At 39.3% G+C, this 15,000-nt stretch overlaps 1 protein-coding gene across 2 annotated transcripts in view; it reads left to right on the top strand.

The window, feature by feature from the left end:
- The window catches only part of BICDL1 (BICD family like cargo adaptor 1), a 154,250-nt gene that overhangs the window by 120,121 nt on the left and 19,129 nt on the right, over positions 1-15,000 (top strand). For both annotated transcript variants that reach the window (XM_074296463.1, XM_074296470.1), the window contains exon 8: positions 9,770-9,900. In XM_074296463.1, the coding sequence (XP_074152564.1) occupies positions 9,770-9,900 (131 nt within the window). The remainder of the gene's footprint in view (positions 1-9,769; positions 9,901-15,000) is intronic.

Below are 15,000 nucleotides of genomic sequence, written 5' to 3'. Positions count from 1 at the left end.
CTTTTCTAGATATGAGTTCAAATCCAGCCTCGAACACTGATTAACTGGGTGATCCTGGGCAAGTCACTTCACTCTGTTTGCACCAGTTTCCTCATCTGTAAAATGAGCTGGAGAAGGAAATGGCAAACCACTGTAGTATCTGTGCCAAGGAAATGCCAAATGAGGTCACGAGGGGGGGGGGACAATCAGTAAAAAATAGCTGAAGACTGGGACTGAAGTGTCAACTACATGGAACAGCAAATTGTGGCGGCACAGGCAGATGGGAAAAGGTATAAGAATGGAAACGTAGGAAGGAGTTGGGTTAGAAAGGATGAAAAAAAATTAGCTTTAAGGGACAAATAGAAGATTTTGTATTGGATCCTGAAAATAAGAGTTTTTTGAAGCTCAGATAGGTAGTGTGATTATCTTGATTCCCATTTAACAGATGGGAAACCAGCATCAGGGCAGCCAGATAGCACAGTGGGTAGAGCCCTGGGCCTGGAGTAAGGAAGACTCATCTTCTTGAGTTCAAATATGGCCTCTGAAACTTACCAGTAATCCTATTTGCTTCAATCTGCAAAGTGAGCTGGAGAAGGAAATGGCAAACCACTCCAGTGTCTTTCCCAGGAAAACCCCAAATGTGATCATGAAGACTTGGACACAATAGAAATGGCTCAACAACAATGACTAGGGATCAAAAAAGTTAAGTGATTTGGCTGTAGTCACACAACCAATAAATGTTAGAGCTGGAATGTGAATCCCAGTCCCCTAGATCGGGTCCAGGATTCTTTTGAATACACTATTCTACTTGTCAAAAACCCAAAGCTCAATATTTTATTATAAAGTGATTATAAAGCCAATTTGTAAAAACAAAACAAAACAAAAACAAAAAAGCAAAAAAACAACAACTATATTCCATATATTGTAAACCAGTTCATTATACTTCAGTGTGTTTTATTTAGAGGCAAAATATTGTAAGGAATTAGAGTACTGGGTTTGTAATTTGCAAACATTTCAAATCCTGCCTTTGATATCAAGTAGTTGTGTTACCCTGTGCAAATCACTTACTGTATATGAACAGACAGCTTCTTAAGATTTATCTAATAGGGGCAGCTAAGGGGCACAGTGGATAGAGCACCAACCCTGAAGTCAGGAGGACCTGAGTTCAAATCTGATCTCAGACACTTAACACTTCCTAGCTGTGTGACCCTGGGCAAGTCACTTAATCCTAATTGCCTCAGGAAAAAAAAAATTGATCTGCTAAACATGACAAATATGGAAATATATTTAAGAGGATTACACATGTTAACTTAGATTGCTATTTTGGGGAGGGAGAAAATATGGGAGGGAGGGAGAAAAATTTGGAACACAAAGTCTTACAAAAATGAATGTTGAAAACTATCTTTACATGTATTTGGAAAAATAAACTGCTATTGAGGAAAAATGATTTGTCTTCTAAGTTATCACCCAGTAACATTTCAGGTTTTTTAATTAAAAGTTTTTAGTCAGCAAAAATCTCCCTTATCTCATTTGCACTTCTCCCCTGAAAACTGAAAAAGAAAGAAAAGCAAAAACCCTAGTTATAAATAAAAATAGTTCAGCAAAACAAAAAATATGGCTCATTCCATACTCCAAGTCTTTCACCTTACTTTCAGGGGGTGGTGGATAGCATGGTTCATCTTGGGTTTTCTGGAAATGTGGTTGGTTACTGTGCTAATCAGAATTCGTAAGCCTTTCCCAATTAATCTGTCTTCACAATATTGTTGTCATTGTATAAATGTTTCTTCTGCTCACTTCACTCTTCATCAGATCCTAAGTCTTCCTGAGTTTCTCTGAAACCAACTCCTTTGTCATTTTTTTTAGAATTCTATTTTCATTCTGTAACAAGTTTTTCACTTGCTTTTCTCGATTACATATAAACAAAAATTTTAACATCCATTTTTTAAAAATTTGAGTTCCAAATTTTCTCAATTTCTTTTTTTATTTTTTCTCAGTAATAATTTAATTTTCCAAATACATGTAAAAGTAATTTTCAACATTCATTTTTTGCAAAACTTTCTCCCTCAAACTCTTTCCCCAAGACAGCAAACAATATTTTATACACATTTCCATATTTGTCATATTGTACAAGAAAAATCAGACCAAAAGGGAAAAAACACAAGAAAGAAAAAGCAAACAAACAAACAAAGGTGAGAACATTCAGTTTCCATAGTTCTCTTTCTGGATGAGGATGGCATTTTCCAACCTAAGTCTGTTGGAATTGTCTTGAATCACCACATTGTCGAGAAGAGTCGAGTCCATCGCAGTTGATCATCACACAATGTTGCTGTTATTGTGTATAATGTTCTGGTTCTGCTCATTTCACTCTGCATCAAATCATAAAAGTCTTCCTATGTTTCTCTGAAACCAAATCCTTTACCATTTCTTACAATACTATTCCATTTTTTATCACTTGTTCAACCATTATCCAGTTGATATATAACTCCTCATTTCTGTTTTTTTGCCACAGGAAAAAGGGGAGAGCTTGAAATAGTTTTGTCCATCCTTACTCAGAATTTGTTTTTCTTAGACCTATACCTCTTCATCTACCCTCCCTGATATTTTCCCTTCCTTCTTCAACTCTTTCCTTACTTTTGTCCTGTTTAGTGAAATGTTTTTCTGTACCCAACTGTGTGAATATTATTTATTCCCTTTTTTGACCAGCTTAGATGAGATTATGGGTTAAGTGTCATCCCCCACATCTTCCTCCTTCTGTGTACAGACTTCTATTTGTGCACCCTGATTATGTGGGAAACTTTTGTCCATTTTTTCTCTCCACCACCCCACAGTGAAGTCTTCTTTTCTTCCCTTCCTTTCTTCTTTTAAGATCTTCAAACTAGAACAGAGCCACTGCCAGGCTTTCTCTCTAATTATATCCTCTGTTACCATCAGGAGTTTCTCTATGATAGCTGATGGTAATAAGGGTCAAAGGAGACACTCCAATTAGAATGTAAACCGTTTATCCTCGTTTAGTTCTTTGCACTGTTCATTCATGTTTACCTTCTTATGTTTCTTAATGTAAGGGGTTGTAGTTTACTTTTCTTTGTATCCCCAACATTATTTAGCACAATGACTTGCACATTGTAGACACTTGAATGGACAGCTAAGTGACACGGTGAATAGGATGCTGGGCCTGGAGTTCAGGAAGTCTCATCTTCATAAGTTCAAATCTAGCCTCAGACACTTATTAGTTGTGTGACCCTGAACATGTTACTTAACCCAGTTTGTTTCAGTTCTTCATCTATAAAATGAACTAGAGAAAGAAATGGCAAACCACTAGTATCTTTGCCAAGAAAACCCCAAACAGGGTCATGAAGAGTTGGACGTGACTGAAAAAACAACTCATCAACAACAGCATTTGTATGACTGACTCCTGTATTTGCACTTTACAGCTTCAATGCAACTCTGGTCTTAACAGCAGGAATGTTTGGAACCTTTATTTTGTTAAATTTCCCCTGTAAAATTAGAATCAGTTTTGCTGGATTTGGTTGTAAGACTATATATCCTGTAACACACACACACACACACACACACACACACACACACACACACACACACCCTGGAATATTGTATTCCAAGCTCTTTGCTCCTTTATAGTGGAGGCTGCTAAATCATCTGTGATTCATTCTGTGGCTCTTCAATACTTGAATTCTTTCTTTCTGACTATTTGCAGCATTTATTCTTCCTTTAATTTGAGAACTCTAGATTTTAACCATAATGTTCCTAAGAATTTTAATTTTGAGGTTTCTTTCAGTAACTGTCTGGTAGACTTCATTTTCACTTTGCCCTTTGGATCTAACATATTTGAGCAGTTTTCATTTCTGATTTCTTGAAATTTGAAATATTTCTTGAAATCTGTCCCTTTTCTTAGTCAATGATTTAATATAATCAAATAATTCTTAACAAATTGTTCCTTTTTAATCTGTTTTCAAAATCAATCCCTTATATTTTCACCTATTTTTTCAGTCCTTTGACTGTTTTAATATTTCTTATTGTTTCATGGAGTCATTATCTTCTAATTGATCCATTCTAATGTTCAAAGACTTTGTTGCTGAATCAAGGACTTGAACCTTCTGTGCCAAGCTATTAATTCTCTTTCCATTGATGTAATTTTTTATTTTTTTAATGAAATTAAGAATTTACTACAATAACTGTTTAATTCAGTTGATATAATCCATTTTAAAATAAACAAGCAGCATCATGCCAAATTCAGCTGAAATGAATGTACCTTGATTACCACTGATGATTGTAGATTCTATCTAAATTGAGTGTTTTCTTTTGTTAAGTTTCCAATTTTATTTTATTTTTGTATTTTCAAATTTATTTTATTTAAAGAAACAGATTTTTTAAAAAAGGAAAACAGAAAGGGAATTCAAAACAAAACAGAATATTGTCATGTGCCCAGCAGGGTCACATGAGGATCATTGACATAATTTCTTTACCAATTTTTTCCTCTACAACTGTCATTTAATTTATTAATTTTAATTTATTTATTTTTTGTTGAGGCAATTGGGGTTAAGTGACTTGCCCAGGGTCCCACAGCTAGGAAGTGTTAAGTGTCTGAGACCAGATTTGAACTCAGGTCCTCCTGACTTCAGGACTGGTACTCTATCCACTGCACTATCTAGCTGCCCCTCTCAAAGACATTTTTAACCCTTTTTTAAAAAGTCTCTTTTAGAGATTAGTTGGATTTGTATTTAAACCGTGTTTTCTCTTGAGGCTACATTCATAGATATTTTAGAGTCATTCTTCTGAATTAATTTCTTGAATTTTTCTGTCACCATAATATCAAACTGGGCCAGAAGCTGTTAATGAAACTCCTCTGCTCCTAGAATTCACCCATATAGCACCTTTCTCCTCAACTTGCTCTTTGCTCAATACATAGGCTAGGGCTCTCATTGCTTCTCAAGCTGGAACATCACGTCATCCCTAGGCCGAGGTCCCATCCTCAGTCAGCCCTGGATCTATGACCTAGAACTGGTTAGTGAGTGAAAAACTTTGAGCAGTTTTCATCTGTTCTTGCTTCCCTCACAAGTTTAAGTCCCTCTGTACTTGATTTGGAATCTCTTCCTGGCTTAGGTACACACATAACCTTTCCCTAGGCTAGAATGTTTTTCACAGCTATTTATGTCTAGACTTTGTCCACAGACCTTTCTGCAGCCAATTTGACTGGAGAAAAAAAAATGAGTCACTGTGATTTTTTTTCTGGGATTTCTTGATTAAGACTTAGACCTACCATATGTATATAATTAAAGTTGTTTTTAATCCTTTGCCTATGGAAATATTTTGGAAAAAAAAAGCTTGCTTTGTATATTCAATTTCTGAAAGATAAAGAAAGTGCTTTATATTTTGTATAAAACATTTCTGTTGGCCCATTAAAAAAAAAAAAAAAAGACAGTCCTAGTTACAATTATTTGGAGGTATAAGATAGAGTTCGCTGTTACTTCTTCCTGCTTCTCCATCATTTTAGTTCCTTACAATTAATAATAACAGAATGATTAATATTGTAGCTCACTTAGCCCTGCAGGGTTTTGAAGCACTTTACATACATTTTCTCTTTGAAGACTCAGAACAATTTTACGAGGTGCTATAATTTTTCCCATTTTACACATAAAGAAACTCAGAGAGGTAAAGTTACTTGTCATAGTAATACAGCTAAGTGTCTCAGTTGAGATTTGAATTTAGTTCTTCTTGAATACAAGACAAATAATAAAGTCAGACCCTTCTGTCTCAACATTGGTCATATCACCTGTAAAGCCTAAGAAGCAACATGATGTAGTGAATAAAGTCGTCAACTTACAGTCAGTAAGTTTGCAGATGAAATCCCATCTCTGCCATTTTATTTAAGCCTCACTTTCTTCATCTGTAAAAAGGGGGATGGGAGAGAAATATCCATAAGTGACCAAACTTACAAAGTTGTTGTAAGGTTCAAATAAGATAATGAATGTAAGTATAAGATGGCAATAATCGGGGCAGCTAGGTGGCGCAGTGGATAGAGCACCAGCCCTGAATTCAGGAGGACCCTAGTTCAAATCTGGTCTCATTAACTTAACACTTCTTAGCTGTGTGACCCTGGGCAAGTCACTTAACCCCAGCCTCAAAAAAAAAAAAAAAAAGTGGCAATGATCAATTTTGGAGGAGTTCCAAAAAATTAGGTACACTAATGCATTGTTGGTGGAGCTGTCAATTGCTCTGTTCTAGAAAGAAAATTGAAATTATTATAAGAAAGTGACTAAAATTTCCATAAAGTTTGACCCAATGATTTCACCACTAGATATATTGCCCCACAGAAGGCAATGACAAAAAGAATTTACATCATGTCATATTTTTTGGCTTTATGGTTTGGTTAAATTTATTTTTTCTCTTTTATTATAAATTATGATTCCCTGGGAAAGGGGAAGAAGAAGGAACACATCAAAAATAAAATGAAAAATGTACATTTAAATTGTTTGAAGTGCATTACTTTAGAGTTATGGAAATGTCAATTGTTATTCAAAGTATATTTATTAGCCACATTGTGGTAATGTGGTCAGTGTAATAATACTTCAATGTGCAAATCATACTGTCATTAATGCATAGTGCTACTATGTGGAAGTTAAAAGAGAAATAGGAAAGCCTCCAATTTCAAGAGGGGCAATAATAATAACTGACATTTTAAGGTTCCCAAGAACTTTATGTGTGTTATCTCATTTGATCCTCATAACATCCCTGTAAAGTACGTGCTGCTATTATACTCATTTCAGACAAGGAAACAGGCTCAGAGAAGTTGTCACTTGTGTAGGAGCACACATCTAGTGAGTATAGAGAAAGGATTTGAATCTAAATTTTCCCAAGTTCCAGATCAGTGCTCTACCACTCTACCTGTGGGTATACATGACTATTTATGACTGCCTTTCCTTCTGTCACTGGAGCATCACAACAACCCTGTAAGAGAGGGACTACAGATATTGTTATTGTTGTTCTTGTTATTATCCCCATTTTACTAGTAGGAAAACTGAGGATCTGTAAATGATCTGTTCTTGGTCACACAGCCAGTAAATGTTAGAGGTGAGATTTGAACCCAAAGTCTTTCTGAACTCAAGTTTAGAGCTGTCCACCATGCAGGTGCTGAAGTTTCTAATGGGAAAGTAAGTTTAGAGCTGAAAGGGGCCATAGAAGACATCAAGCTGGACTCCCCAAGAGATGAATGGACTTGCCAGGGTCACATGACTTATGTCTGAAGCTGGTTTTGATTCCAATTTTTTCCTTAATCCAGTGCTCCATCCACTGTGAGTATTGTATCCTAGGGTCAGAGCTGCAAGGATTTAAAGGCATGCAGTCCAGCCCTCTCTACGTCCCCACCTCATCCCAGAGTTAAAGATGAGAAAACTAAGACCCAAGTTGCACATGTTTAACCTATATTGGATTGCTTGTTCTCTGGGGGAGGGGAGAGGGAGGAAGAAGGATGTGAGCATGGAGTTTTGTGGGAGTGGATGTTGGGAGCTGTCTTTGCATGTATTTTGAAAGATGGAAGACAGAGACAGAAAGAGAGAGAGGGAGAGAGAGAAAAAAGAAAGAAAGAGAAAGAGAGAGAGAAAGAAAGGAAGAAAGAAAGAGAAAAATAAAGAAAGAAAGAAAGAAAGAAAGAAAGAAAGAAAGAAAGAAAGAAAGAAAGAAAGAAAGAAAGAAAGAAAGAAAGAAAGAAAGAAAGAAAGAAAAGAAGGAGGGAAGGAATGAAAGAAGGAGGGAAGGAAGGAGGGAAGGAAGGAAGGAAGGAAAAAGAAAAGAGAGAGAGGGAGTGGGAGAGAGAAAGAAACAAAGAAAGAGAGAGAAAAAGAAAAAGAAGGGAAGGAAGGAGAGAGAGGAAGAAAAAGAAAAGTAAGACCCAGAGCAATATGTAGGAATTACCTAGGATCATACTGGAAGTGAGCAATGGGGTCTGAAAAGCTGTAAAGCTTAGTGAAAAGACATTGAATTGTAAGCCAGCTAAGACCTGGCTTCTGACATTTGCCAGCTGTGTGGTTAAGGGAAGTCTTTTAACCCCCAAGAGCCTCAATTTCCTTACCTGTTAAATGGAGAGAACACCTACACAACTCACTGGGATGCTGTAAGGAAATTGTGAACTTTAAGATTTGAGAGAAATATGAATTATCCCTCTTCCCAGGCCCCTTAAGTCTGCGGAGAGGACTTTAGCCACTGATCTCAAGGTCACTGTAGGATTCCTCCCCCCCACTCCTCCTCTCTCACTCTCCCTCCTCCTCTCTCTCTCTCTCACTCTCCCTCGTCTCTCTCTCTCTCTCTCTCTCTCTCTCTCTCTCTCTCTCTCTCTCTCTCTCTCTCTCTCTCTCTCTCTCTCTCTCTCTCTCTGCTTCTCTGTCTCTCTGTCTCTCTCCCTCTTCCTTGTCTCTATCTTTCTTTCTCTTTCTTTCTCTATTTCTGTCTCCCCCTTCCTTCTCTCTCTTCCTCTTCCACCTTCCCTTTCCCTCTCCTTTTCCTCACTCACCAAAGAGCCCAGGGTCCTAGGGTCTGTCATTTGGTGTCCCTCAGCCTCAGTTCCATCACCTCTAAAATGGGTGGAGGTAGGGAAGTAATTAGGTGGCTTTTGACATCCCCCAAAGCTATATAAATCTGCAATCCCATAATCTTAACAGCCTCAGCTGTGCCCCTTCCCCTTCCTTGAGGCTGGATGATATGAAACAGGCAGATTAATGAGAATGGAGTCAGAAAGGCCTGAGTTCTGCCATATACTGTGAAGAAGTCACTTCACCTTTGTGCCTCAGTTTCTTTATCTATAAAATGGGGCACTTATCCCACAGCCTTATTTTGAGGATCATTATGATCATGTCTTTAAAGTGCTTTGTAAACTTTAAAGCATTAAATTAATGTTGGTTAACATTTGATCTGGTAGCGCAGTGGATAGAGTACTAGCCTTGAATTCAGGAGGACGCGAGTTCAAATCTGGATCTCAGACACTTAACACTTCCTAGATGTGTGACCCTGGGCAAGTCACTTAACCCCAGCCTCAGAAAGACCAAAAATCAAAAACCAAAAAAACCCCCAAAACATTTGATCCTACATAGGCTCACCTCATTTGGTATTTTGTATTTTACTAATGAGGAAATTAGGCTGATCGAGGTTAGGTCACACAGTTAGTGTCTCTGGCTGGATTTGAACACAGGCTTTCCCAGTTCAGCATCTTAGTGTTCTACCCACTATACCACCTATATTATATATACCATATATAATGGTTTTTGGGGTTGTTGATGGGCAGCTGGACAGTGTTGCTAAGCTTAGGATCAGGAAGATCCGAGTTCAGATTTGGCCTCAGACAACTTAATGACCGTGTAACTCTGGACAACTCACTTGCCCTCTTTTTGCCTCAGTTTCCTCAAATATAAAATGAGAATAGTTAACATTACCTACCCCTCCCCAAGGATGGTGAGAGAATCAAATGAGATATTGGTTAAAAAGAGGGGGGGAGGGGGCAGCTAGATGGCGCAGTGGATAGAGCACCAGCCCTGAATTCAGGAGGACCCGAGTTCAAATCTGGTCTCAGACACTTAACACTTCCTAGCTGTGTGACCCTGGGCAAGTCACTTAGCCCCAGCCTCAGAAAAAAAAAAAAAAGAGGGGGGGAGTCTTAGTACAATGCCTGGCACGCAGTAGGTATATATAAATGCTGATTTCCTTCCCGTTATTGTCATTATTTCCTCTTGAAGCAGAGCCGTGGAATAGATCTCACTTGCTTCTCCCTTGGTCTGATCTCCACCAGGTGACCATGCTGAGCGTGGAGATGACGGCCCTCAAGGAAGAGAGGGATCGCCTTCGAGTGACGTCGGAGGAGAAAGAAGCCAAGGAGCAGCTTCTCAAAGCCATCCGGGACCGAGACGAGGCCATTGCAAAGTAAGATGGTCTCACGGACCTGCGCCCCATCTGCACATTTGGGAGCCCAAGTCTTATTTTGATTTTCTCCAACTGCATCTCAAATGCATTCTTAGGCAGCATTAGGAGACGCAGGGAGCCGCCGGTTCCACCGACCTCCACGACGGTCACTCCACCTCAGGAATACTGGGTTCAGTTCTAAGTGATTTTAGAAAGTTAATGATAAACTGGAGGAAACACAGAGTTAGAGTCAAAGTGACCTTCCTAAAATACAGATCTGGCTGTGTCTATACATACACACGCACACACACACACAATACATACACTTGCGCACACACATACGCAAGCAGAAACCCATTCACACACCACCACACATTTGCACACACACACACAACGCACACATTCACAGACATACCCACACTCACCCAGCACATTCACACTCACAAAACACTCACACACACACACACACACGTATACATACACTCACTCAGACACTGACTGAAAAAACATTTAGATGACATCTAGTCCAATCTTATTTTACAAATGAAGAAACTGAGTTACAATGGTGATGTGACGTCAAGCCGAGTGCAGTCAAAAGATACTCAAATACTTCCCATGTCCCAGGGCTTCATGCTAAGAGCTACAAGGAAAGTCCCTGCTTACTTGTGGTCACAGAGGTGGCCAATGACATTGGACGAGACATGGATCCTAGCAGAATGCCCGTGGGAGTCCAGATTTAGCATGGATTTCAAAGGCCATTCAGCTGCATTTCACAGCTGTGAAAAATAAGACAGAGAGAACTTGTGATTTGCCTACGGTCTCACAGCTAGTGAGCAGCATTGGACTATAAATAGCTCATCTAACATCAGACCCATGTGCACAGGAACCGAGATTTCGGGCTGGAAGAAATCTTCAAGGTCATCCATCCCGCCATTTTATAGATAAGGAAATGAAGGCTCAGAGTAGTTCAGTGACTCACCCAGGGTCACTCCATCAGGAAGTGTCAGAGATGGCATCGGAATCCAGATCTTCCTACCTGTAGATCCTTCTCTTCTTGCCCCAAGGAAGATCAGAGTATGGTCTCCATAGATGCCTTTTGCAAGCACTATTCTTTAAAAATAGTGGTCTGATTTCTTAGAAACAAAAATTTCTACTACCGATAAACTGGTATTTTAAGGAATATTTTTCATGCCCTTTGCTGATTTTTCTTCCTCCTCTTTCCTTCTTGACATGAATTTCTAACTAAATCCATACTCAGACAAAAATGCCAGCTTGGTGGTGCATTAGATAGAGGGAGTTAGAAAGAACTGAGTTCCAATCCAGGCCCAGATCTTTACTATGTGGTCCTGAGCAAATCACTTCATCGCTGCCTGCCTCAGTTTCCTCATCTGTAAAATGGGAATAAGAATAGCCCCTTTCTCCCAGTCTTGTTGTCAATATAAAATGAGATGATATTTATAAAGCATTTGGCAAACTTTAAAGTATCAGAAAGCGACTAACTATTATATTATACCCTCACTGTGTTGAGGGCAACCAAGGTGGTGAAGGACTTAAGTTTATGTCGTAAGAGGCTGGGACTCCCTTGGAAGACTGAAGCAGGGGAGATATATGAGAGCTGCCTTCAAGTGTTTGAAGGGCTGCAGTGCAGAAAGGAAAGAGAAAGGGAAGAGTCATTTATTAAGTAACCGCTTTGTGACCCTATTTGGGGTTTTTTGGACAAGGATATTGGAGTGCATTTCCATTATTTTATCCAGCTTATTTACAAATGAGGAAACTGAGGCAAACAGGGTAGAAGTGACTTGCCCAGGGTCACCCAGCCAGTAAGGGTATGAGGCTAGATTTGAACTCTGGAAAATAAATTTTCCTGACTGCTGGTCTGACATTCTATCCACTATGCCGCCCTCTAGTGGCCTACCTGTTGTTAACTCCATTCCAAAAGTGCCTAATCAGCCTTGTTCTCCTATTTAATTTTACTTTTTCACTCTTTGTTCCTGTGTTGACAAATATTGTCAACTCTAACTACACTGTTGTCATCAACATTTATCTTCTTCTTTGGGCTCTGCTTTCTTCGTTCTGAATTGTTTCAAACCAAAAACTCATATTTCTTGGAATCCTTCACATCCATCATTCATCTCGTGGCTGAATGACATTATGTTACATTTAACACATGGTCTAGTCATTTCTTCTCTAAATCAAAGATTCTTCATTTGTTTTCCATTTTTTATTTGTTGGGATTTTATTTGTTTTTGTTTTTGCAACAAAAAATATTTTGTTGTTGTTGAGTCATTTTTCAGTCCTGTCCAAGTCTTCATGACCCCATTTGGGATTTTCTTGGCAAAAATACTGGACTGGTTTGCTATTTCCTTCTCCAGCTCACTTTACAGTTAAGTAAACTGAGGCAAACAAGGTGAAGCGGCTTACCCAGCATCACACAGCTACTGTGTATCTGAGGTCACATTTGAACTCAGATCTTCCTGACTCCAGGCCCGGCGCTCTGTCCACTCGTGATAGATCCCTTCTTCCTGTCAATAAAATCATACATAGAATAGGCTTAGTATTGAGACACAGACAAAGAGTAAATCCATTTTTGTAACTCTGATTATTGGATAATTCCATCTCCAAAAGTGTTTATTCAAAATTTAGCCCTCTGTTCTGTAATCTGAGGAATTAAAGAAAGATAAGATGTGGTTGAACTCCCTTAGCTTTTATAATTCCATTGGCGAGACAAGACCTAGGAGACATGATGGAGCCCTTGTGAAAAGGGATAATGGATTCATAATCCTTGTGACTGATTCTGCTTCTTGCCACCTGTGTGACTTCTCATCTCTCGGCCTCATTTCCCTCATCTGTACAAGGAAGAGGTCGGGCTAGATGCTCTTCGAGGTCCTTTCCATGGCTGAATTGTGTTCATCTACCCATGATCCTTCATCATCCTGGTGCCCTTCTAGAAATCCTGCATAAAAAACCCACCCTGAATGCTGGCAGCTTTTCTCTAGGTTTTTATCATTATCATTAACTGAGGTCCTGTCCATGGCTGAATTGTGTCCCTAAGCCCATGATCCTTCATCAGTCTGGTGCCCTTCTAGAAATACTCCATAAAAAAATCAAGTTTCTGGCAGTTTTCCTCTAGGTTTCTTATTATCTTATTATTAATAGCATTATTATTAACATCATTATTATAATAAAATTCTTGAGGAAAATAATAATTTTAATTATTTTAATTATTAATCAGTCAGTAAACATTCAATCAAAGTACCAAAAAAGAACCACAGTCCATGCCCTCAAGGAGCTTACAATCTATTGAGGGAGGGGGACAATAGAAAAGCAAGCTGGAAGAGGAGGAGAGAGGGAGGGAAGGTAGCACTGGTGGGATCATGTTGGAGTCAGTCCAAAAGAGTGCATCTGGGAGGAAATGAAGACATGGCAGACATGGGAGCCATCTTTAAATAGAGGCCTTATTTCATCTGATCCTTATAAAGTAACTGCTCTTATTACCCCCATTTTACAGATGAGGAGCCTGAGGAATAGAAAGGTTCATCACCCTGCTTAAAGAAACATAACCAAACCTGAGGCAGGATTTGAACTTGAGTCTTCCTGATTTCATGCCTAGTGCCGTTTCCACTGTGCCATCTACCTACAGCAGAACATTATCAGCCTGTCTCCTCTCCTCTCATACACACACACCCAATCACTCTTTACCTCTTATTCTTTCTTCAATACTGAGGTGAGGAAGACTTTGTAATGTCTTTTCCACATTTAGGAAGAGAATAGAATATTAGTCCACTCTGAGTTCTCTCAAATCAACAACCCAAAAAACATTGATAAAGCACCTACTGTGTGCCAGGCACTCTGTTGGGCATTGAAGGACACAATGACAAAAGGCAGACAGTCTCTGCCCTCAGATTGCTTACACTATTCATTGAGAAGTCTCTCCCCTTGCCCCAATCTTCCTACCTGAGAAAAGTCCAGCCAGTGGCTTGTTAGAAATGTGACCCAACAAGGGACTTAACTTTTCCAAGCCTCAGTTTCCCCTCCATGAAATTTCAGTCATTGTTCAGTCATGTCTGACTTTTCACGATCCCATTTGGAGTTTTATTGGCAAAGGTATTAGAGCGGTTTGCCATTTCCCTCTCGGGCTCATTTTATAGATGAGGAAACTGAGGCAAACAGCTTTAAGCCATGTGCTCAGGGGTCTGAGGACAGATTTGAACTCAGGAAGTTGAGTCTTTCTGACTCCATACTCTACATGCTTCACCATGGCGCCACCTAGCTGTGCTATCATGAAATGAATATTAATATCCCCTACTTCCCAGGGAAATTGAGAAAATCAGACAAGATAATATGTGTGCGGCACTTTGCCACCCTTAAAGTTCTATATAGGAAAAACGCAATAGTATTGGACACCTTTGGGACCCGGTGGCTGACACAGTGCTTTCCCTGCCTTTTTTAATGTCTATTGGACTTGGGGAGGGGAAAGTGCTCTTTTAAGGCTGGTTATTGTGTTATCGTTATCCCGTCGGTCCTCGTGGAAAGGAACCCACTGCAAGCGCCTGCCACGGCCGTCCTCTCCTGCCGTTCCAAGCTGGTCCTTAGACACGTGCCCACTTTAACCAAGAGATGGGTTTGTGAGAAGTGGGTGGAAACTGAATTGGTTTAAATCAAATGAATTAATTTATTTAAAATGTTCCTTAGTGATGGCAGGGAAGATTATTTCCTCTTTTTAAAGGAACTCATCAAAAAGCATTGATTCGTAGGTGCCAGACACCGGGGAAAACAAGCCTCCCAAAAAGGCAAAAAATCAATCCCTACCTTCAAAGAACTTACATTCTATATACAAGATGAATACAAGTAGGGGCAGCTAGATGGCATAACAGCCCTGACTCAGGAAGCCCTGAGTTCAAATTCAGTCTCAGATACTTAATAATTATATATATATGACCCTGGACAAGTCACTTTGCCCCGTGTGCCTCAGTTTCCTCATCTGTAAAAAGAGTTGGAGATGGAAGTGGGTGAACTACTCCAGTATTTTTGCCAAGAAAACCTCCATGGGATCAGGAAGGGTTGGACCTGACGAAAGTGAGTGAACAATAACAGATGGAAGTTAATTTTGGAAGGGAAGAT

This window comes from Sminthopsis crassicaudata, chromosome 1 (assembly GCF_048593235.1).
Source record: "Sminthopsis crassicaudata isolate SCR6 chromosome 1, ASM4859323v1, whole genome shotgun sequence".
NCBI lineage: Eukaryota > Metazoa > Chordata > Mammalia > Dasyuromorphia > Dasyuridae > Sminthopsis > Sminthopsis crassicaudata.
This window is presented reverse-complemented; position numbering and strand designations above follow the sequence as displayed.